Consider the following 22140-nt stretch of genomic DNA (forward strand, 5'->3'; position numbering starts at 1 on the left):
GACCAGGGACACCCGGAGCAAAGCCGGGGAGGCGGAGGGGTCCCGCGCCTCTGAGGCTTTGCTCTGGCAAAGCCGGGGAGGCGCGGGACTCCGCCACCGCTGCGGCTTTGCTCCCGGTGTCCCTGGTCTGCTGGGTGGAGGGGGCGCAGCTAGTGCGCCCTCCTCCCCAGCAGACCAGGCTTTTGTTGTGGACCCTGGGGTAGAGCAGCTGGAGTGCTGCCGGGTTAGTCCTGCAGGGACCTACCTGGCAGCCCAGCTGTTCTGTCTCAGGCTCGAGATTCGGCCGCTGTTGAAACTGATCAGTGGCTGATTCCAGGAAGCTGGGGGCAGAGCAATTCTGCCTCCAGCTTCCTGTAGTCAGCCCCTGGCTAGTTTCAGCAGCAGCGGCTGAATCTGGAGCCAGTTCCGACTTACATACAAATTCAACTTAAGAACAAACCTATAGTCCCTATCTTGTACGTAACCCGGGGACTGCCTGTATCTGGTTCTGTCACTGTTAGAGTTAGAAGACTGATCAAGTAGAGAGTTCTTATGTTCCCCTTGGTGGAGGACACCTCATAAATTAACTACATACCATCAGCTCTGCTTTTGATAAGAAATAATTTAAAGATAATTTAGAAGTTAATGCTTATATATTAACAGGCCAAATGGGAAGATCACTCCAGTGTTATTTGAAGTACCCCATTTGCTTACAAAATCACCAAAATTCCAACGTACTTTGAAGACTGCTAAAGTGATGTACTGCAATAGTACACTGGAGACACATACCATGGACTGCCTCTGTTTACCATACACAGCGTTGCAAATTTCATGCGAAAGAGAGCATGGACAATATAAACTCCATTTATAGTCAACTTACCTTCATCACTAACTGTTTAATGAACATCAGTAAAAATGCTCTCAGAGATAAAATTTCCTTCTGATTAGGTCGTGGCCCATCTTAAAAAACACACACAAAAACGGATAGTTTATGTTATCTATTTGGTGGCAAATTGTGACTGTTGCCCTGTCATTAAGCATATATTTGTAATTTAAAAGTTTTGAAAAAATGCAAGACATTTGATATTTGTAAATGCTAAAGCACAATTTTAAATGCACTGATTTTCTTTGCTTCCCATGGAAAATGTGTTACTGCATGTTGGTTTAATAGCTAACAGTGTAGTAAACTAACCATTAAAGTTCCTAAGCAAGGCTATGTCAAAGTTTTATAAAACTATATTTTAAACATTTGTAATAATTTTTAATTTAAGTGAAAACTTTAGCAGTGTCTAAATCATTGAAACATCATGCATGAGGTAAATGAATGAGTTCAAGTTGATAGTTAAACTTTAAATTAGTATTTTCCAGATTTTGATCTTCAGGGTTTTTTTGAGCATGTTTTTAATAGAATTGCTACTCCAGCTCCTTAATATTTCCATGGGATGATTTCACTGTAATATTAAACAATATAAAATGGCATTTTCTGTTTGGGCTGCTGCTACAGGTTGAACCTCCGAAATCCAGGACTCTCTGGTTTGGCAACATCCATGGTCTGGAAGGACCATGGATCTTGCTGGACCAGAAAGCCCTGGCACACTGGAGTGTGAACCAGCTGGAAGCCCTGTCCCCAGAGAGCTCCAACTAGCTAGGGCTGCAGCAGGGCAGCCAGTGACAAAGCTGAAACATCCAGCAAGCCCCATCTCTGGGCATCCCCAGGGGAACGCAGCAGAAGCTGGGAAGCCAGCAAGCTCCGTCCCCGGGGAACCCCAGTTGGGCTGGGAAGAAGCAGATCCGTGGCTACTGCAGAGCTCTGTCTCTGAGGAATCCCAGAGGGCCGGAGCCAAAGCCTGGCTGGCTGGAGCCCAGTGGCAGTGGAACTGGAGCAGAGCCAGCTGCATGGAGGGGGAGCATCCTGGGAGGCCAGCTGCAGGGGACCTCCCCGATCTGGCAAATTCCCTCTTGCGGAATATGTGAGGTCCCAAGGGTGCCAGACCGGGAAGGTCCACAATGTTATGGACCTTCATACATGATGTTGTGAGGTATCTCCATACCTCTTGTTTACAAACATTCTCTTTCAAGTTAGAGAAACTCGATTCATGACTCTGAGAAATTTCTCTTTTCGTTCTCTGAATAACTGAAACATTTTAAAGACCCAATATTATAGCTCCTTCACTTCTCCCCAGGATATTGTTTCAGCTATGCCCAGGAAGGGGGAAATACAATTCAAATTAATATACAAAATTCAAACAGCGTTATGAGACCTTGTGTTGTATCCATTGAATTACAGGTGTGCTTTTACACCACTTTACTTAAACTGGTGCAAGTTTGTGTAGATGCACTTCGATTGGATTTAAAAGAGCTTTGATTTAGCCCAATCAAAAATAAGTTATCCAATGGAAACAGTAATGCTCTGTACAAACTTGCAGCAGTTTCACTAAATCAGCGAAGTAACATACCTTTAGGTAAACCAATTCAATTTTTTGAGTAGACAAGTTCTTACTAATAAAAGAAATCTTTATTCCTTCCAAGGTACAAGACTCTATTAAGCAAACCTAACTTCCGTTTTACAAAGTATGTAAGTGAATTTGTTTGAGAAGGTGGAAGGGAGATTAACAGGATTAGGGGGTCCCTACAAGAGGACTGGCATGAGATATACCCATGAAGTTCTATATGTCCATCAGTGACGAGATCCCTCTGGTCTTCATTCCAGCTGTAGGCTAGTAACAAAGTAGCTGATAGGGATGTTCATTATAGGGTATTTGTGTAAATATGGAACCACTAACATTTCAAGAAGTCACAAATCTAAATATGGGGGGCAGGCGGGAGCTGGTGCTTGTGGGGAACACTGGCTTCTGCTCCCCTGCACCTTCTGCCTCTGATAAACAGGAAGTAGCGCAGGGGACACTCAGCTCATTGGGAGCAAATATGCACAGTGAGATGGCTTGAAAGCCTCTTCTTGCGTGTCCCGGCTCCCGCCCACCCTCCCAGCCCTCTGGGCTGCTGCCTCTATCAGAAGCCAGCAAGTGCAGAAGGGTCCCACCTGCCCTGCTCCCCTGATGCCTCTGTGGGAAGCAGCGGGAGGGGGAAGGGCAGGTGGCTCTGTGGAACTGGCAGCAAGCAGGGGGAGTGCATGTAGTTGACAGGATTAACCGATAAGCCCAGGCTTATTTGTTAATCGTGTAGTCAACTACATGCTGAGGAGCACAATTACCAGCTAGAGGTAACAGGATAACAGGAAAGAGTCCAGTACGACCCTTTCTCCAAAAGAGAGAGACAGGATCTCCCAGAGCCCATTCTTCCAGTTGGGAACAAATGGCTCGGGAAAAGCGTGAGGTTCCCCTGGCACACCAGGAAATGAAAGGGGAGCTCCAGAATTCATTCCTCCATTTTCAAAAGCTTCAGAATGACTTGCAAAGACAACTGTCATATTTGTCTCCATCTGGTGGTCTCAGCTCAGTAGGCTGGGCTCTGGGGAGACTAATACAGCTCAAGACACCTTCTCTGGCAGGAGTTAATTTCATAATTTGTCTCAATAGGATGTTCTCTTCCCTCTCAATCTCAGTGACACATTTCTATCCCATACACTGAGCTTGCCCTTTATCCATTCTGCCAGCTCCACTTCTCAGCAGTGGGTGCCAGTATTAACTTGAAGTATCTCTATGTTCTGAGCTTCTTCAGCTTTAGTGAGGCATCTCAGTGACAAACACTGAATGCTTGTTTTCAATACCCCATCCTATCTCAGCACTGTGCATCTGTTGCAAGAATTAAGCTTGCTCATTCACTTCTCCCATCTACCTTTGATGTTTGTGCCTATGACAGGAACTCATGTCTGTTCTCAACTCCCCCATTCTCATTACTTTGTCTTATTAGGTCCTGGAAGGTCAGGGAGGCCCAGTATCTGAATGAGCTTTATAAAATTGGTATCTGAACATATGAAATGCTGGTAAGAAGCCTAGCTCTGCACTTAACATTTTCCCCCATATGTCATATTCTAATATGACCTTTGGGATGGGGAACTTATTTATTCACTTCAGGGTCTGGGGAGTTTTCAAAAAATAAAGTCTTTTGGATAAAGCTTGTTGTTAGAACTCATCTATTGAACCCTTTCACCAAATGAAACACTGCTTAGGATCCCTTCCATTCCCAACACCACACCAAACAGTGCACTTAAAGTGGCTCAGAATACTAATTTGTTGATGAAGGGTAATCAGTGTATACATACCTACACCTTTTGGAGTAATACCACTGCGATCTTGAGGATTCACAGCCCAGTAATAATATTTTAAGGTGTGCATTACCAGAAGAACTGTCCCAACTCGCCGAACTGCATTGTATATATTAACAGTGCCAATGAACTCTGTAGACAGGTAAGTGTTCAGGATCAACTGAACCTACAGGACCCAGTTAAAAACAAATTGAAAATGTCAGGCAGATAAATCAAAATGGTAGTGGATTAGGCAATTACAGTCTTAATTTTATCCAATTTTTTAAAAATTCGAATGTAAAAGAGCAGAGGAAATATACTCACTAGCGTAGGCTTATCAAATAGTTACAGAACTCTGATTTCATCACAAGTCTCATAATATTTGGTGTAATTCTAAATGTCCAAGTTTCTGGAGTCATGTGATTATGAGAGAATCTAATTTTTAACACCATATTTTAGGCTTCAGGGTTGTCGTGAAAAGTATGATCTTCCCTACCCCTCTTTTTTTTCGTCCTCAGTTCATCATTTCTGGGAGCTTTATGAAAATTTTTTTTTAAATGATTGGGGCTGGCAATATTGATAGATACAACCAACTGCCAGAATAAAAATTCTGTGTCATTGTCCTTCTCTAGACCACAATGAAAGGGATATTAAAGATTCCTAGTGCAACTGCTTCCTTAGGAAAAAAAGTTCTTCTTTTGGGAAGCATCTATGTTATATTGTGCTGTAGATACTACTTGTGCCTAAATCATAAGAGACGTTTTGAATGCAGAGACATCTTAACAATTCCAGTTTCAGATAGTGCACCCAAAACTAACATGGTATAATTTTTTGATTTTTAGAAAAGCTGTTTAAAACATAAAAGGGTCCAAGCAGATCACTTTCCAAAAACAGCCTCTACCACGCTACACAGCATGGGTTCCCAAACTAGGGGGGCGTGAAGAAATCCCAGGGAGGGTGCGAGGCAACCCAACCTTACCTCCCTCCCCGCCCTGGGTCAATCCCCTCCACAAGCTTTGCAGCTATTCTTGTTTTTCAGGCCCGGTAAGTTTGGGGTTTTTTTTTTTTTGGCTCAACAAATTTTGCTGCTATTTTTTGGGGTGGGGGAGGAAAGGCATGAGGATTTCTCAAAAATCAAAAAGGGGGCATGATGCTGAAACGTTTGGGAACCACTGCTATACAGAGTAACAAATCTCCCCCATGCTGGAGTTTGTTTATAAAAAACAGTAAAATTCCAGCACAAGGTTTTTTCCCCGAGTAAGGCTGTTTCTTTAGTTTCTTCCTGGGGAAAAATCATTACACACCAATCTTGGACACTCTAACTTCACTAAAAATGCCTGTGTGTGCTTTAGTGTGATAGTCTGCTCACCCCTGCTTCACAGTATACTATGACTTGCAAGCTGTGTCCAGCCTGTCCTTTTAAATCCAGCCCTCAGCTTCATTGCCTCACTTCAGCTGGAGAGCAGGACTGGGAGCTTGCCCTGCTCCGTCCACCTAGCACAGCTGCTAGGGAGCAGGAGCGGGGTCTTACCCCATTCTGGTACTCCAGGCAGGGCTGGGGACTTGCCCTGAACCACTCTCCCAGCACTGCCATGTGTTCAGGTCCTGCGTGAAGGGCATGAGGACATGCATGTTAGTCCAGCTACACAAACTTTACGCACCATCAGAGCCAGTAATGTTCACGCCCACATGCATGCTACTTGTTTGCTTAGGTGACACTTCCCTAGAGCCCAGAAGCAACTCAATTATGGTTCATCATTTAATTTCCATGCCCAGATGTGGCCCTAATGACAGAAAGTTTGCACACTTCCACTTTAAAATGTACTCATGTCCCCAAGTACTTTTCCAATGTGCAATGTGTCCACACAGGCAGCTAGGGTATGAGTTTAGAACACATCCTGCACTATCTTGCTGTGCACAAAGTTTCCTGTAGACAAGCTCTCTATAGGTACTCCCACCTCCCTCTGCAAATTCTAACATGTTCTAAACCAAGTGAAGCTACAGCAGAAACCTGTCACCCTCTTGGGAAAGTGTTTTCTTGTTTTCCAGTTTATGTTTGGGTAGAAAAAAACTGAAATACAAGGTGAACACTGACAATAACAATATACAAAGAACTGTCAATGCATAAATTAAACTGAGTCTATTAAGAGTTAAAAATAATCTTTGCCAGTATTTTGATTTCAACTTTGGCAAAAAGTTATAGCTGTATTGAATGGAAATTAGTACAGGATCACAGGCAAATATTTTTGTCTTAGTATACTTTTATGTCCATAGCAATTCTATATTATCACCAAGATTTTATATGTTTGGTTTAGATTACACTTAAATCTGGAATCATTTAGCACTGATCCACTAAATTCCATATTCACGCTACAGTAGACGTATAAGTAGAACTGAAGTTAGACAATACTATTTTAAAGGGATGCTTATTCAGTGGAATGAAAATAGTGTCATGCTACTGATCCAGACATTCACTTAGAAGAGGTGGGAACTGTGTAAGCCTATGTGCATACAGCATTTAGAATATTGGGATCCTGATTAAAACCTTTCTACCAGGGTGGTTTGGCTTGCTCTCTGGCACAGTATGAGGCACTTGTCTATTTGGAAAGACCTAGAAATAAAGCTCCTGTCCCTCCACATTGAAAGGAGGCAGTGGAGCAGTTCAGGTATCTTATAAAGATGCCTACGGGAGGCTTCTATGAGAACTCTACTGAGCATGTGCCACTGAAAGAGGCCCCCCAGGCCAACCCAGGATATGCTAAAGGAATTATATTTCCTGGTTGGCCTGGGAATGCACAGGAATCCCCCGGGAGGAGGTAGAACCTGCTGCAAAGGCAAAGTAGGTCTGGTCCTCCCTACTCTCCATAAAAAATGGCATAAAGGAAAAAGAAGAACGGATCCTGATTACATCTTTGGATGCCACTTCATTATGAATAAATAGTATCATCATCACCATCTAAGTGTTTCGAACCTGAACTGATACATGATTAGGAAAACCAAAATATTTTACCTTTGCTGGTGTATGAATCCATATTGCAGGGTTAAGCAGAATGTGATCACACAGCTGTTTGAGCAAGGGAACCCCGTTGTGCAAATTACTCAGGTATTTAGCAAAGGCAAGGCATAATTCTAGCACAGCTCTATTAACATGGGCTTTGGAAGACTGTTAAAAAAAAAAAGCTTATTTAAACTAGCATTCACAGAACTGTTTTAAAAACTTTATCGGTACAGGAAAATATTAGCAAAAGCATTCTGATAAGCTAACCGTGATCAATAATGATTTTGTTTTACCTTTTCAAGACTATATCCTATCACAAGGAAGCCCTTACAGGAAAGCATCTGCTCTTGCATAGCAATGGAGTTCTTCAGCAACTCCATGACGAAAGCCAACAAAGTAGAACTGAAAAATACAACGTACTGAAATCATTCCATTTCTTTTTTAAAAAATCAAGTGTTTTAAAGTCATAGAAATGAGGTATTCAATTCCCTCACATGAATATGTTCCCAGCTAAGCTCTTTTATCTTCCAGTACATATGTAAATGTATTATAGCACTCAAATGGCTAAATTAAGACTTGAAATAAAATTAAGATTTGAATTTGAAAACATTAAGACTGCGAAGTTACAAAGCAGTCGCTCTCCTAGTTTCAACTGGATGTTCTCTACCTCAAAACTTTAAGCTTTGTGATACTTCTCCGATGGCAAAACACTCCTGAAACAACTGATCACCAATTACTGCCAATTTTGAACTAGTTTTGCCATTTAATAGATCTACGTTCGATTCCAAGTGCCATTCTCTTGTTTTCAGCCAGGTCAAGTGATGTTGGCAGCATTTCTAATTAAAGCAGGACTAACTACTTTGAACAACCTCTATGTAGTCAATGCCTCTCCTTGACTGCTATGAAGTGTCATCAATTTCTGTGGCTGGAAAATCAGAGGTTGAAAAACAGAGCTGGAGCCAAGGAAAACTAGAAGATACTTAAGTTCTTGTATGTTTTAAAGGTAACTGAGAAGTAGAGGAAGAAATACACGAGAAGATTTCAGAAAAGTAAAGTTTTCTATACTAAAGGCTAAAATATGAATGCAATATTAAGCTGCAGTTAAGCACTCAGAAGTTATGAACTGAGAAGCAAATATATTTCTCTTTTTAATGTTTCACTGTGAAGATGAGCTCAAATTCTACCACTACCCCGAAAAAAAGGGGTTTTGGTTTGTGTTTTCCCCACTATCATAGAGAAACTGATTTCTCTTGTAATGCCATGGTAAAAAACTTTGTTATGTTAGGTTGCAAAATGATAGCACCTTCTTTCTCTTCTCACTGCTTCTATAATTTAGAACATAGTAATTAGCACATCCATTTTAAGGCAGCGAAAGAGTTACACTAATTAATGATAAATGAAGTGTATTTGCACATAATTAAAAAAACAGACTCAGTCCTAAATGCAAGAAGGTCATACAGTCAAACTTATCTTTTGAATTTCTTGATTTTAGATAACTTACTTGTATACACTTAATATTCAGTTCAAGGCAGGAGTGAAAGTAACAAATTCTTACTGGTATGGCCATATCTCAAACCTCCTTCCCACCTCCACTCCTACACATTTAACTTCATGGATCCCTTTGCATGACTGATACAGAGAGCTTGTCTACACTGCCACTCACAGTGCTGAAACTTTCCTCACTCAGGGGTGTGAAAAACATGTCCCCTGTTGCCATTCCTCCAGACCTAGTAGCTATTCCCCCTTGCAGAGTTGGTTTTAATACAGCACTGGAAGAAAGCTCTCCAACTTCTGAAGCCACAAATATACAGCCATGTTAAGGCACTGCCGTGATGGCACTTTAATGTGGCTATATAGACATACCCTTAAAGCTACTTTGGCCACTTTTCTTACTGGTATTCTGTACTGGATTATTTTCACCCCTTATTAAAGCGGTTTTGTACTCAATTTTAGTAGTATTTTTCTGCCTCTTTCAAAGAAAAAATTCCGTAGTTTAACAAAATGCAGTTAAAGGCCAACTAGTGCTTCTTTGTCAATAAAATGCACACTGTTACACTTAAGCCTTTAGTTGGCTCAGGACTGGGTATGTCCTGCTAGTACCATGGCTTACATGTGTACTATGCCTTATTACTATTGAGTTTATTTCTTTTAGACATGATTTTATAGGTTTTAAACATGAGCGCCAAGGAAAAGGGGGAGTACTAATAGAGATGTAGCCATGTTAGCCTGGTCTTGCTAAAACAAAAGACAGGACTATGCAGTACTTTAAAGACTAACAAGATGGTTTATGGGGGAATCAATTTAGCAGTTGTGAAGTTATCTGCTTTTGAAGCAGATAAGAATTTCATGAGTTCATATTTAAATTTGGAATTGAGTAGATTTTTTTTAAATGCCTAAAGGATTTAGGAGAACAAATCAAAGGGATTAAATTCTTCAGGCACAAATGTGGATTATTCTTCAAATACGTGTCAATTTCTTTATCAGTTTTCCAATGATCATTCCCAGAACATAATTTACAAATAATAACTACCTTTCTAAATGAAAACTATTTTTTAATCTAAGCTAAGGTACTAGCTCTCAGAAAGGGCTATTTGTATATTTACTACTATAGGAGAATGTTGCTTCAGTTTCTTCTACATTTACCCCACAAAAATAAATTGGCCAAACTAATGTGTTTTGCAAAGTTTTCAATTTGTAAAATAAGTGGTTCTAAAGAGTATTTTTTTGCCATCTCAACTACAGAGTGTATTATGAGTCCCTTACAATTTTAACATCCAGCCCATGGTGTTGAAAACCATACCAAGCTTGAGTTAGCTTCGGCACATCATCACTCATGATGCCCAAAAGACCAGGATTTTCAACTTTTCTTCCTTGGAGATTCAAGAAGCCTTTCACCCTGTCTTCCTTCCCAAAGACTAGAAAGAGTGCATATAATTTTGTTCATATTTTTAGTACCCCATAAATGTATTACATAACAGTAACATGATGTGCATATTTGTTTTCATTTGGGCAAATCTGCACAGAAAATATGGTGCCAATAATTTTGACTTCAGCTCAAGGTCTTTTTCACACAAAGCTTAGCAAGTTCTGGCCTTGAGAACAGAAATAGAAGCATAATAGTGCTACAGTTCTTTTAGTTGGAGTTAATTCATTGTCCAATAGCTAAACAGAGACAGACATGGTTTCCAGTTTAGCCTTCAGTTATTTTATTAATTGTATTTACTAGAAGCTATGCATTTCTATTAGTTAAGGTAGATGTAATTTTTGATTTATTATGTTTATACAGAGAAGATTGACATAAGATGTTTTCCCCTTACTTGCTGCTCTACCTTACTGAAAAAAAAATATGTACAGGCAGTCCCCGGGTTACGTACAAGATAGGGACCGTAGGTTTGTTCTTAAGTTGAATTTGTATGTAAGTCGGAACTGGTACATATTTGGGGGGGAGGGGGAGAGACGCAGGGAGCTGGAGTTAGGTGGAAAAGACCCTGATTATCATACAACTTCCTTATTCTAAGAAAAACACATACTGTTTTGATATGAAGGTTTTTTTGGTTGATATTTTAATTAAAAATTGATCATAAGTTTCAGTGTTTCATGCTATATCCAAATCTTCCTTTTGGGGTACCTGAAAGATCCCAGTTATTCATTTAATAGTCAGAATCTTTGTTTTTTATAACTAAAAAAAGTTTATTCAATGCATATTACTGTTCCAAAAAGAATTTGCTACAGATGGTTCAGTGAAATGGGTATTAAGTGTAATCAATAGTCATTGGAGAGCACAGTGAAATATTGATACAATCAAAGCTGTTGTTGTATTCTGCTGAGCAGAAAATGGAAATCCCTTCCTGTGAAGTGTGTGTGTGTGAATTTATCCACAGGATTAATTTTAAAGAAAAATTCTGTGTTGGAACAGGAGTTTAGCCACAGGTGGGTCCTCATTGTCCACTCACCCACTTTGCAAGCAGACCCATTCCCTCGGGGCTTACCCTGCTCCATTCCAGCCAGGGTGTGGGGTTGGGGCTTATCCCCTCTTCCCTTCTGTCCTGCGCCTCCCCATTCTTGCCCACCCACACGACTGGGTAATTTTTCAGCTTCACCTCTGCCAGGCTGGAAGGGACTTGTTAATTTCACGTGACGCTAACAAGATACTTGCAGCTCTAGTGCTGAAGAGGGAAAGAGCTGTTGCTCCCAAGGTGGGGACTGTAACACAATGGGTTCACTGCCTGCTGCTCCTGCTCTTCCCTAGGAAATTAATTTTTCTGCTCTGGGGTGCCCCCTTTTGGCTGGTGTCTTGTTCCCCCCAGCAGACCCGCGTCCTCCGTGGCGAGAAAAGCCACTCTGCGTCTTCCTGGTCTGCTGGGGGGGGGGGGAGGGGGGAGTGCTAGCTCCACGTCTCCCTGGTCTGCTGGGAGGAAGCGCCCCCCACGCCACCAGAGGCGGCGACAGTGGGGGAGGCACCCTGCACTAGCTGCGCCTCCCACCCCCGTTTGTAACTAGGGATCCGACGCACGTCGGATTGATGTAACCCGGGGACTCCCTGTATTGCAAACCACAAGAATTCTTTACAATGTAAAGTAATTTAAATAAAGCAAAATCCCATTTTAGTTAGATTAAAAGCGAAGATGAAATGAGGTAGCCATTTATACTCACCAAACAGTAGTGTCAACTTGGTCCGATGAATCTGGCCTATAGTCTAACTGTGCAAACAGAGGGAAAAGTACCTGCACTCCTCCAATTGAATGCATAGCACTTTGAATAGAATGTGTTAAGACTGCTTTCACATCCTAACAAAGAAGAATTCAAAGATTAAAACCTTATCCAAAACTACTTTTAAAACAGTTATTATTTGTCTTAGTTATATAGAGCACCTTTAATGTAAAATCAGATTATCATAATACAAAGAAACTGCTACAAGAACGGCTGCTACTGTTGAAGTGATAACTACAGAAAAGATGTCCTAGCCTGACCCAGAGCCTGGGATTCCTATCTATTGTGCTGGCCCTCAAAACTGATTTTAGACAGACATACAGGTTGTGACCAGCATACTCTGCAAAACATGATCTCTGGTAACAGAGCAACTCCATAGTTTGCTGGCCCTTCATGAGGTGCTTCTGTGCTTTTCTGAATTGGAAGCAAGCAAGGTGTTAGAAGCCTTGGAGCAAGAGTTACAATAGAATGGCCTTATGAAAAATAACTGGGGATGTGTTGAATTTGGGGAGTTTGTGAGGGGAAGTGGGAGAAAGAATGCTGTTATTAAAGTTTCTAAACTTTTGTTTCTAATTTTTTTCTGACGTAATCTTCCCAAATAAGAATTTAATTGGGACTGCAGGAATAGAAAATTGAGCCTTAGGGAAGAGAGGATTACATGGCTGTACGCTGATGAAGTGCACAGGTGACATGTGGAAAAGAGTTGGTCTATCCAATGAGGGGATACACAATTGTTTAGGAGAGGTTGGAAATCCCTTTCTCTTGGGGCGTCTGACCGCAAGTAACAGGAAAGGGGAGTCTGTTTTAAGGCAATGGTAGTGGAGAAAAGTCAGGAGGCTTGATGACAAAAGGAAGAGCTCAACAATTCTCCAAACCCGCAACTAAAATGCAGAGGAGTGCAGTTCTACTACCTTCTGGTTAGCCTATTATCTAGGGCTCTCTCTCCTGAGCCTAAAAATCTTGGTTGCAGATTTCACAAGTATAAGCCATTTTCTCCTCAGAAAGTCTACTAAAAGTGCCAAAGTACCTGAAGCATGAGAGCATGTGGTGAATGAATAAAGATCGAAGGGTTTTCCTTGGGGGATGATTCTAGACACAGCTGTGCATCAGTAGCCCTTGGATTGTACGTGAAAGCAATAGCATTGGACAATTTGCCATCATACAATAACAGTTTGTGATGCTCAGCAAGGAAGATATCACTTTCTGTCTTGAATTTAAATGTTCCCTAGAATGATGGAAGGAAGAAAAAAAAAAATAAGGTGACTTACATTGAAGACAGTCAGAAATGAAAGAATTACAACAGCATTAGGGACATTAGATAGAATGTAACTGAATAGTCGTGTAATCTCATGAAATTTTAGCAGTTACTCAACTATTGTATAGTCCCCAGAGGCAGGTGAGCACCCAATGCACTCTTGACCCTACTTCTGGGCACCACCCTTAGCTGCTGCCTTTCTATCAGAGGCAACAGCAATGGGGTGGAAGCTGGGAGCCAGTTCTTGAGGGGAGACAGTTTAAAAACCAGCTTCCCACTCAGACCAGCTCCCACCTCATGCTACTGCCTCCGTATCAGGGTCAGCAGTGCAGGAGGGCAGCAGCCCCTGTCCCCGGGGAGCTCAGATCCCCCATAGACAGAGACTACTCCATGATAGGGTATGTCTAAACTACATCCCTTTTTTGATAAAGGGATGTAAATTAGACATATTGAAATTGTAAATGAAGCTGGGATTTGAATTTCCCACACTTCATTTGCATAATGGCGGCTGCGGCGCTCCCCTCCCCCCCCCCGAAAAGCCGCTTTCCCCCCCCCCCCAAAAAAAAAAAAAAAAAAAAAAAAAAAAAAAACACACACTGCCGTCAAGACAGGGATCTTTCAACACAAATGCCCCATTTTGAAAGACCCTTCTGTCGAAAGATCCCCATCTTGACCGCAGTTTTTTTTTGGAAAAGCAGCTTTTCGAAAAAAGCCGCAGCTGCCATTATGCAAATGAAGCGTGGGAAATTCAAATCCTGGCTTTATTTACAATTTTGATATGTCTCATTTACATCCCTTTATCGAAAAAGGGATGTAGTTTAGTCATAACCATAGAGACAGCAGTGGGAAGGGGCAGGCAGCCCCAGCTCCCATGTGCACCCTTCCCTCACTGCTGCAGGGGACAGGGAGGAAGGATCAAGTGGGTCCACAGACCTGGCAGATGTGGGAAGACTGCTTGAAAGCCGGCTCCCCGCACATATTGACTCCCACCTGCCCCCCTCACCCTCCATGCTGCTGCCTCTCAATCAGAGGCAGCAGCACAGGAGAGAAGGCGAGGAGACAGGCAGATCTGGTGCTCGTGGGGAGCTGGCTTTTAAGCCAGCTCCTCATGGCACTGGCTCCCACTCCCCCAACTTACTGCCTCTCCTATGTTGGCAGTGGGGGGGGGGAGGGGCGGACGGAGAAATGCGTGTAGTCGAAAAGAGTAACTGATAAACCCAGGCTTATTGATTAATTGTGTAGTCATCTACACATTGACATCCCTAAACAGCATTACCCCCTATTTCAGCAATGCATCAGAAGAGTCCATGACAACATCATTAGCACAGGACAATATTTGCAGAGTTAGTATTTTATAACATTTTTGTGCTCTAAAGCAGTGTAATTGTGGAAGTGAGGGAAAAAATTCCACTACTCCATTAGCGAAGGAAAAAATTAAGAAAATACAATGATTGTTACTCATTGTTCTCTTAGAAACTCTTTGGAACAAAAAATGTGTTTGCACAGCACCTAGGAGTCACAATCCCCAGCTGAGGTTTACCTCAAGACAAACACTAAATAAATAACATCAACTGCAAGCCACACCGCTTGCCACTTTTAAAGGTGTTCAATTAGGTATCAAGATATTTTTCCAGCATGAAGAAAGCAAATTTGGTAGAGAGCCTCTATCAAGAAAATGATCGAGCCACAATTAATAGTGCTCTGTCCACCATGTCCTCATCACCTAAAAACCCAAAGCACGACTTGAGACGTTAATGAGACAAACTGTAAAGAGTTTATTATTTGTATAGCCTTGCTCATGTTGGAGTGATGTGTTTTATGAAACATAAGAAATCTTTTTCATTGCATGTAGTGGGACTGGAGTTGCATTTTATAGAATACAGCAGAAAACTAAACACCAGCAAACAATTCTACAGCTGTGATACAATTTTCACTGACAGTAAATTTATATAAAGAATGGTCTATAATTACATTATCAAATGCTCTCGTCTCATGCAAACGGACTTGTAGCATTTTCATAAATCAATTATCCAAGCACATTATGCATCACAGCAAAAATAGGAAATATACAAAAAAGTTACAGGGCCATTGAACAAAATATTTTTGTAATAAAATTATGCAAAATTGTTTAAAATCATTAAAAACCCAGGTGACTAGAGAATTTTATACATATATAAGCTCAGGGTCATTAGTAAATGCAGGTGGTTAAGCCCAAAAAAACACCTCAACTGCCACACTTTTGTCAAGAAAATCATGTCCATGACACACATATAGGGTTATCAATAAGTTCATTTCTTTTCTCATTACACATCTATAAAATTGAATAGATTAATGTATATTTTGTAATATTAGATACTTTGTCTATATGCTTATTTAAATAAAAATAGATCGGTGAGAACATTGTATGCATACTTGTCATCAATGTCCTAAAACTCTCCAGAAATTTACGTATTACAATTAATCTTTTGGGAACTGTTCACTCCAACTCCAAAATACCTTGTATCCTAGACCAAGCTGATAAATGGCAAAAATCTGAGCAGCATTGAGAGCATCACTAAAAAGGTAAACAGCTGTCATCTGTCCACAAAACACTCGATTAGCATCTGCTGTTTCCGAAGAACCGAGGAAACATTTATCAAATGTCTGAAAAAGAGAACACAGGATATAGTCGTACACAATGAAAGTCAAAAAAGTCTTCCAACTCAAATCAATTTTATTCAGGACAAGCAGGCTGGGTAGTCCATGCTGATTAAACTTTCATGCTAATTTTGCAAGGTTGCATTAATAAATATAAATGAATATTTTAAGGATCTAGAGTCTTTTTTTAAATGTTTTATTTAGCTATCAGCAATATCTAGAATTCATAAAAATACTTGATATGCAATATTAATTAAAATATACCACGTGTTCCCTGCCATTTTTCCCCTACTCAAATACTGATAAGAGATATCCATGACTATATGAAGGGCAAGAGTTAAGAGGCTAAGTTCTAGAACTGTCAAACATACATAATCAAAAAACTAAATATTTCTGTAGTACTAGGGTAACATTAATTGCATTGGTGTCAATACCACATTGGAGATTACTACCTTCCACATCCTAATGACTTTACCAACCAACCAACCAACCGAGGTGCTAATTGTTCTTATGCAACTCTTAACTTGAACAATCTATTAGCTGTCTTCGCTCGCCTCTTTTTTCTTTCCTTCCCGCTCCTTCCTCCCACCTTTCCCTTATTTATTCTTGGATCAGGACTTCCATGAGTATACCCCGGAAACCCAACTCCTTCTTTAGTTCCTTTTTGCCGGAACAGTCCAACAGAAGTGAGGCACGTTGTTTTGCAATGGACATGAGCAACATCTCTCAAAGATCAACAGTTACAACCATAAGTAGCTGTTCTTTCTTCTTCCACTGTTAGGTCACATATTGGAATACACATTAGCAAACAGTAGTTTGCACGGAGGTGTTGCTCAGTACTGACTGGGTTCTGCATGCAGACATTACCAGTGCCATGGACACAGACAGCAGTGCTGTTGATACCATCAAGACTGGTGCCATTGTTGGTGCCAGTGCCACCATTGCCTGTGCCACCACAGCAAGTTGCTGTCACTCAAACAGTGCCATCAGTGACTTCAATTGGTTTCAGGGGGCCTCCATGATGGAGGGAAGATCGAAGTCTTCCACCACTACCTGAATTGGGAAGTTAACCAACACTGGACTAGACAAACCCGCCCTTGGCCCTGGTAAGCTGGATGTAGTGCAGGGCCACCTCTAGGACTTTACTTGATCTCCTGGAGGGGGGGGGGGGGAAATCAGCCTCTATCTATCGCCCTCTTCTTACGCAGTACCAGGGAATGAGAGGTGCCGGGAGGATGTTGTCTTCTGTGCAGGGGAATGGTACCAACACCACCCCGAAGGATGTGGCCCCGAAGTCTTGCACACCGAGGCTGGCGTACTACGCACCCATTGTATCGGAGTGGCTGGCTGTGGCCTAATGTTGACTCCATGAGGATCAGTTTAAGCCACTGATGCCTCTCCCTTTTGGTTCGTGGTTAAAATCCAGGAAGATGCTACACTTATCTGGCTGACTACCCTCTCCAAGACACATCAAGAATGCTTGCCACACTTTGCACACTTCTTGAAACCCTGGGGCCGCTGCATGTGCTAGGAGGGGGAAGCAATAGAAGGGGGAAATCAAGCTCCCCTCAAAACTAACTTCTCTATTTCAAATATCTTGAAGTAACTTGAACCACTAATCTACACAACAAAAACAAAGAAATGCTATGCGAGGGATTAACTACTTGCAAAGCAAGTGTCAGAAGCTCCAACAACCGACCGACCGTCACTAGCAGAAAGAAGGAACTGAAGTGGAAATCTGATTGGCAGAAGTTTACATGTGATGTCATGAGGCATCACTATTGGGGCGCTACAGCCAATAGGATAGTTACCATTAGGGAAAAGTCATAGAATCATAGAACACTAGAACTGGAAGGAACCTCAAGAGGTCATCGAGTCCAGACCCCTGCCCTCACCACAGGACCCAATACTGTCTACACCCTCTCAGATGTCTATCTAACCTGCTCTTAAATATCTCCAGAGATGGAGATTCCACAACTTCCCTAGACAATTTATTCCAGTGTTTAACCACCCTGACAGCTAGGAAGTTTTTCCCAATGTCCAGCCTAAACCTCCCTTGCCAACAATCTTTTATGCAGCGTGTGAGTGCAGATATTGGAATGCACAAGATCAGGCACTGAAAGGAGGAAGTTTTCTGAAGAGAGATGACAGGTAAATATTATCAGGTGCAATCCTGCACACATTTAAACATATGCAGAAGTTTACCCTAGTCACTAGTTAATGCACTGCTCATTTAAGTAATATAATGGGTTTGCTTAAGTGTTTGCAAAACTGAGCCCATAACTTTTGACTGACCAACTACTGACCATCTAGCACACAGACTACATTCATATTCTTTTAGTAGATCTATTGATAAAATGTCATGTGTCACCTGGTACAGTAGTTTGTAAAAAAATTATTCATTAAAATTATATGTGAGAACTACTTTTTCCCCTCTTAAGCCACATTATCAAAAGCTAAAAATATATTCAAGTGCAAAAAACAATTTCAGTCATTTCAAGTACAAAATTAAATAAAAATAAATAAAAGCTACTTACATCATTGGTACTCACAAACCACGTTATCTCTCCGTATGATGCTAATTCCCCATTAACATAGCACCGAAGTTCACTGTTCTTCCAGCGGTTGTAGATATGCACTATGGTAACCATATACCACTAAATAAGAAGATAATTATTGTCACTTTAAGCCTGTATAAAGGTACATCTACACAGCAACATTATTTTGAAATAATTTAGTCCAGGTCCCCATAGCAGGCAGTTATTTTGAAATAATGTCGAAATACTGGCAAGCTGAAGGACTTACTCTGACTCCTGTAATCCTCATTATACGAGAAGTAAGCGAAATTGGACAAAGAGTGCTCTACTTCGAAATAAGTGTGGTATAGATGCTCCCAATTTCGAAATAAGCTATTTCGAAATAAGCTACACAATTGACGTAGTTCAATTTGCGTGGCTTATTTCGAGTTAAGTCCTGCTGTGTAGATGCACCCTTAGTACATTTTAAAGATTACTGAAACTAGCTAGACCTCAAAAGGAGACCAAAACTATTGATGTGAGTTATAAAAAAAGACAGAAAATGTTTTGAAGGCAACTCAAGGATTTCTTTAAATTGATGTGGAAGGAATACAAAAATTCACTGCTGGCTTGGCCTAATTCATTATACCTAAACAGTGTGTCCAATCACCCTGTATATATCCACAAGTAGTTGTGTAATCTTAAAGGAGGCATAAAGTCACAGTACATAACCTTTCCTGACAATACCAAGGGTAAAATGTATGCTAAAATAACCAGCAAAAGATATACTCTGTCTTGCTTTGTTAATGTATTTAAATTTTGTTGTACTTAGGATTTGCAATAAATGTAGTGTCCTATCACGCCAAAGAGCAGAAAGAATGACACCAAAGCTTAAAGGTTCTCCACAGACTGTGTCAAATGGTCAATCTGAATCCGTATGTACAGCAAGGGATTACTGATGAGAATTCTCAAAATGTGTCATGAGGCCTGATCTCCCATAGATGTTTATTTTATTTTTCCAGGAACATCTGATAAATGTTCCATTTGAGAAAGCAAACATTTTTAAGTCTACTAAATATGCAAGAAAGCCTTGAAAGTGCGATTTAAATCAAGTCACCACATGTTGCTGAATAAGATTATTCAGCAACATGGAATAATTCATAGCAGTTGAGAGGAACACATTCTCTGGATACTTTGTAATTATTTAGTGTGTGATTCACTTAGTGCTTTCTCTTACACATGGCTCTGTGTTCTTGAAACTGTTTGACAAAAAACATTAACCCTCAAACTAGATCAGAAAAACAAAATGCTTTTCATAAACATTCTAGCCAACACACATTAACACATACATTTTTAAACACTATTCAATAGTGCTGACAGCCCATATTAAGTGGTGTTTAAAAACTTGTTAGTTGGTTGCGATCACACTAGGCAGAATTATAAACAGTTATTCCTGGGGTCATCCCAGGTAATGAGAAAGAGTAGCCTGTACTTTTTGTCATAGTTGGTGTATTGTCTGCATTGAGTCCTCTCTGTCCCCATCTTACATGCTATTCCCTCCTGGAAAGTCCCCAGTGGATTCAACACTTCATCAGCCCAGGAATTATCAGGGAAGAGGTAACATGTATAATAATTATACTACCTAGCTCTACAATAGCTCTTTTTCCATCAGTAGCTTTCAAAGAGCTTTACAAAAGAGATAAGCATCATTATCTCAGTTTCAAAAATGCGGAAACAGATACAGAAGGGAAGTGACTTTCCTAAGATCACCAAGCCAGTTAATGGCATTGTCAAGAACAGAGCCCCAGTTCACTGCTCTATCCCATTAGTTCACCCAAGTGGGCAATCAAGATAAACTGGCACACAGCACAGGATAGAGAGAGTAAACCAGGTACTTAGGGTGAAGACTTTACAAAGAACTGATCAGGGAAAAGGATGCAGTAAGGCTGTAAATGAAAGCAAAATGGAACAGGAGCAAGAAAAGAGAATAAAGACAAGAACACATCTTAGAACTTCCCAGTTATTAATATGTGCTGAGAATTCTTAGGGATAAGTCATGAAAGAATAAAAATTTCTCACAATACATATATTTTGGTACACGTATATAGTTACTGTTTTGCTAATTTGAAAAAGAGTTAAAAACAATAACTTTGTGATGAATTCTACTTAATCATATCATGAGTCAGCCCTAACAAGTGATCAGGATGTGAATTATATTAGTTCTCCTACATTTTCTTAGTAATTTCCCAGATCCTGATATCTATTGAATCTTTGTCATTTCTGCTCTACAAACAACTGATATGGACACTTGTCCAGCAAGGAACAAAGACTATCAACTAATTTCAAAAAAAGCAAACCAACAGGCCATAGATCTAACTTTTAGTCACTGTTAACCTAGATCAAATGTGTGATTATAGATTGCATTTTCTTAATTTATTGCTGGGAAACGTATGAAATCACTATCTTTAAAAAAGTGCAGATTACTATATACATTTGTTTAAATTTTATTTATGAAAGTAAAAACTGGCATTACTTATGTAAACAATGCCAACGGATACTCTTGGTAATATTTTTGCAAACAATGTTGTTCTGGGTCCATAAGATTAATAAAATAGAGGGCTCTGAGCTTACTAGGATACTGGTTTAAATAAAAGAATAAGTACAACTAATGCCTAATTACACACGTGCTGTGGTAATTTGTGGTACTTAATTGAATTATTTTACTTGCTTGACCCACCTTCTGTGGCTTGAAATCAAATTTCACACAGTGCTGGAATCCTTTTCCCTTTGACTTTATTGATGTCACAATCAAACAGCCTCCAACAAAGTGAGCAGAATAGCCAAGTCCTTTGCTTGTTCGGAAACTACAAAAAAAGGGTTGTTTTTTTTTAGAAATGTAACTGAGTTCGCATGTGAACAAATAAGTTACTAGATTATTTTTTTCAACGTAAGCAGAGACCACTGAAAAATGAATATAAATGAAAAAAATATTAGAAATGAGGTGCACCAGTACATACCAATACAAATAAGGCTTATCCTTATCCACATTGATGTTATTTACAGGATCCATTCTTAACCAAGTGTGAAAGGTAAATCCATTCTGGTAGGGCCACTTGGCTATAGGAGGTAAGGCAATAGCCTAAAGGAAGCAAATAGGATTATTTAATATAGAAAAATGTGACAAAATCATTTAAGAATTAAGACAAGACACGATGCAAGTTACAGACTTCTAGTGTCTTACTGCAATAAAAAATGGCCCAAAGTATTCTTTTAAAAGAATCTTTGGATTATAAAGATTTCATGAGAAAAATATTTATAGAGCAATAAAAATAAACTTATAATTAAATAAAAAATTTTTAGAGAAATATTTGGTCTAAAATTGCCTCAAGTTCATCGTGTTCTGTGTGGCACGACAGGAAAGTGAAATTTACAGTCTCACGATCTCTGCAATATTGGCACATGTTAATGCATCCTGAAGATGAGCAAAGTAACTGATCGTGGAAATTAGTTAGGCATAAAAATTGAAGTCTCTAGATTTTACCTGAAGCAGTCTTATCTACAGAAAAACCATGCCTATTTTGGCCTTATAGAAAAGTATAGACATGAAATATGAGACTTACAACCCTGCTTTCAAAAGAAGATATAATGCAATCCTTCCTGCCAAAGTATTCCCTTAAAAACACAGTAGCTACATTACCTGGAAAATCTGTAAATTGCTAACTATATGCTCAATGGTTTTTATAGCATTTCATTCTTTGTTTCAAACAGTTTTTAACAATTGCCATTTATTTTTCACCATTTTGCTTCACAGGTTTGCAATGTAAAATTCAACTCAGATTTC

The 22140-nt window shown here is 40.2% G+C and overlaps 1 protein-coding gene across 7 annotated transcripts in view; it reads right to left on the reverse strand.

Moving 5' to 3' along the window:
* The window catches only part of LRBA (LPS responsive beige-like anchor protein), a 559238-nt gene that overhangs the window by 483808 nt on the left and 53290 nt on the right, over positions 1-22140 (reverse strand). For all 7 annotated transcript variants that reach the window (XM_075930022.1, XM_075930023.1, XM_075930019.1 and 4 more), the window contains 10 exons: positions 21317-21438; positions 21037-21163; positions 18321-18440; positions 15643-15789; positions 12919-13116; positions 11835-11968; positions 7475-7583; positions 7194-7346; positions 4202-4370; positions 860-939 (listed from right to left, as the gene is read on the reverse strand). In XM_075930022.1, coding sequence (XP_075786137.1) covers positions 860-939; positions 4202-4370; positions 7194-7346; positions 7475-7583; positions 11835-11968; positions 12919-13116; positions 15643-15789; positions 18321-18440; positions 21037-21163; positions 21317-21438 — 1359 coding nt within the window. The remainder of the gene's footprint in view (positions 1-859; positions 940-4201; positions 4371-7193; positions 7347-7474; positions 7584-11834; positions 11969-12918; positions 13117-15642; positions 15790-18320; positions 18441-21036; positions 21164-21316; positions 21439-22140) is intronic.

The sequence above is a fragment of the Pelodiscus sinensis genome, chromosome 5 (assembly GCF_049634645.1).
Source record: "Pelodiscus sinensis isolate JC-2024 chromosome 5, ASM4963464v1, whole genome shotgun sequence".
NCBI lineage: Eukaryota > Metazoa > Chordata > Testudines > Trionychidae > Pelodiscus > Pelodiscus sinensis.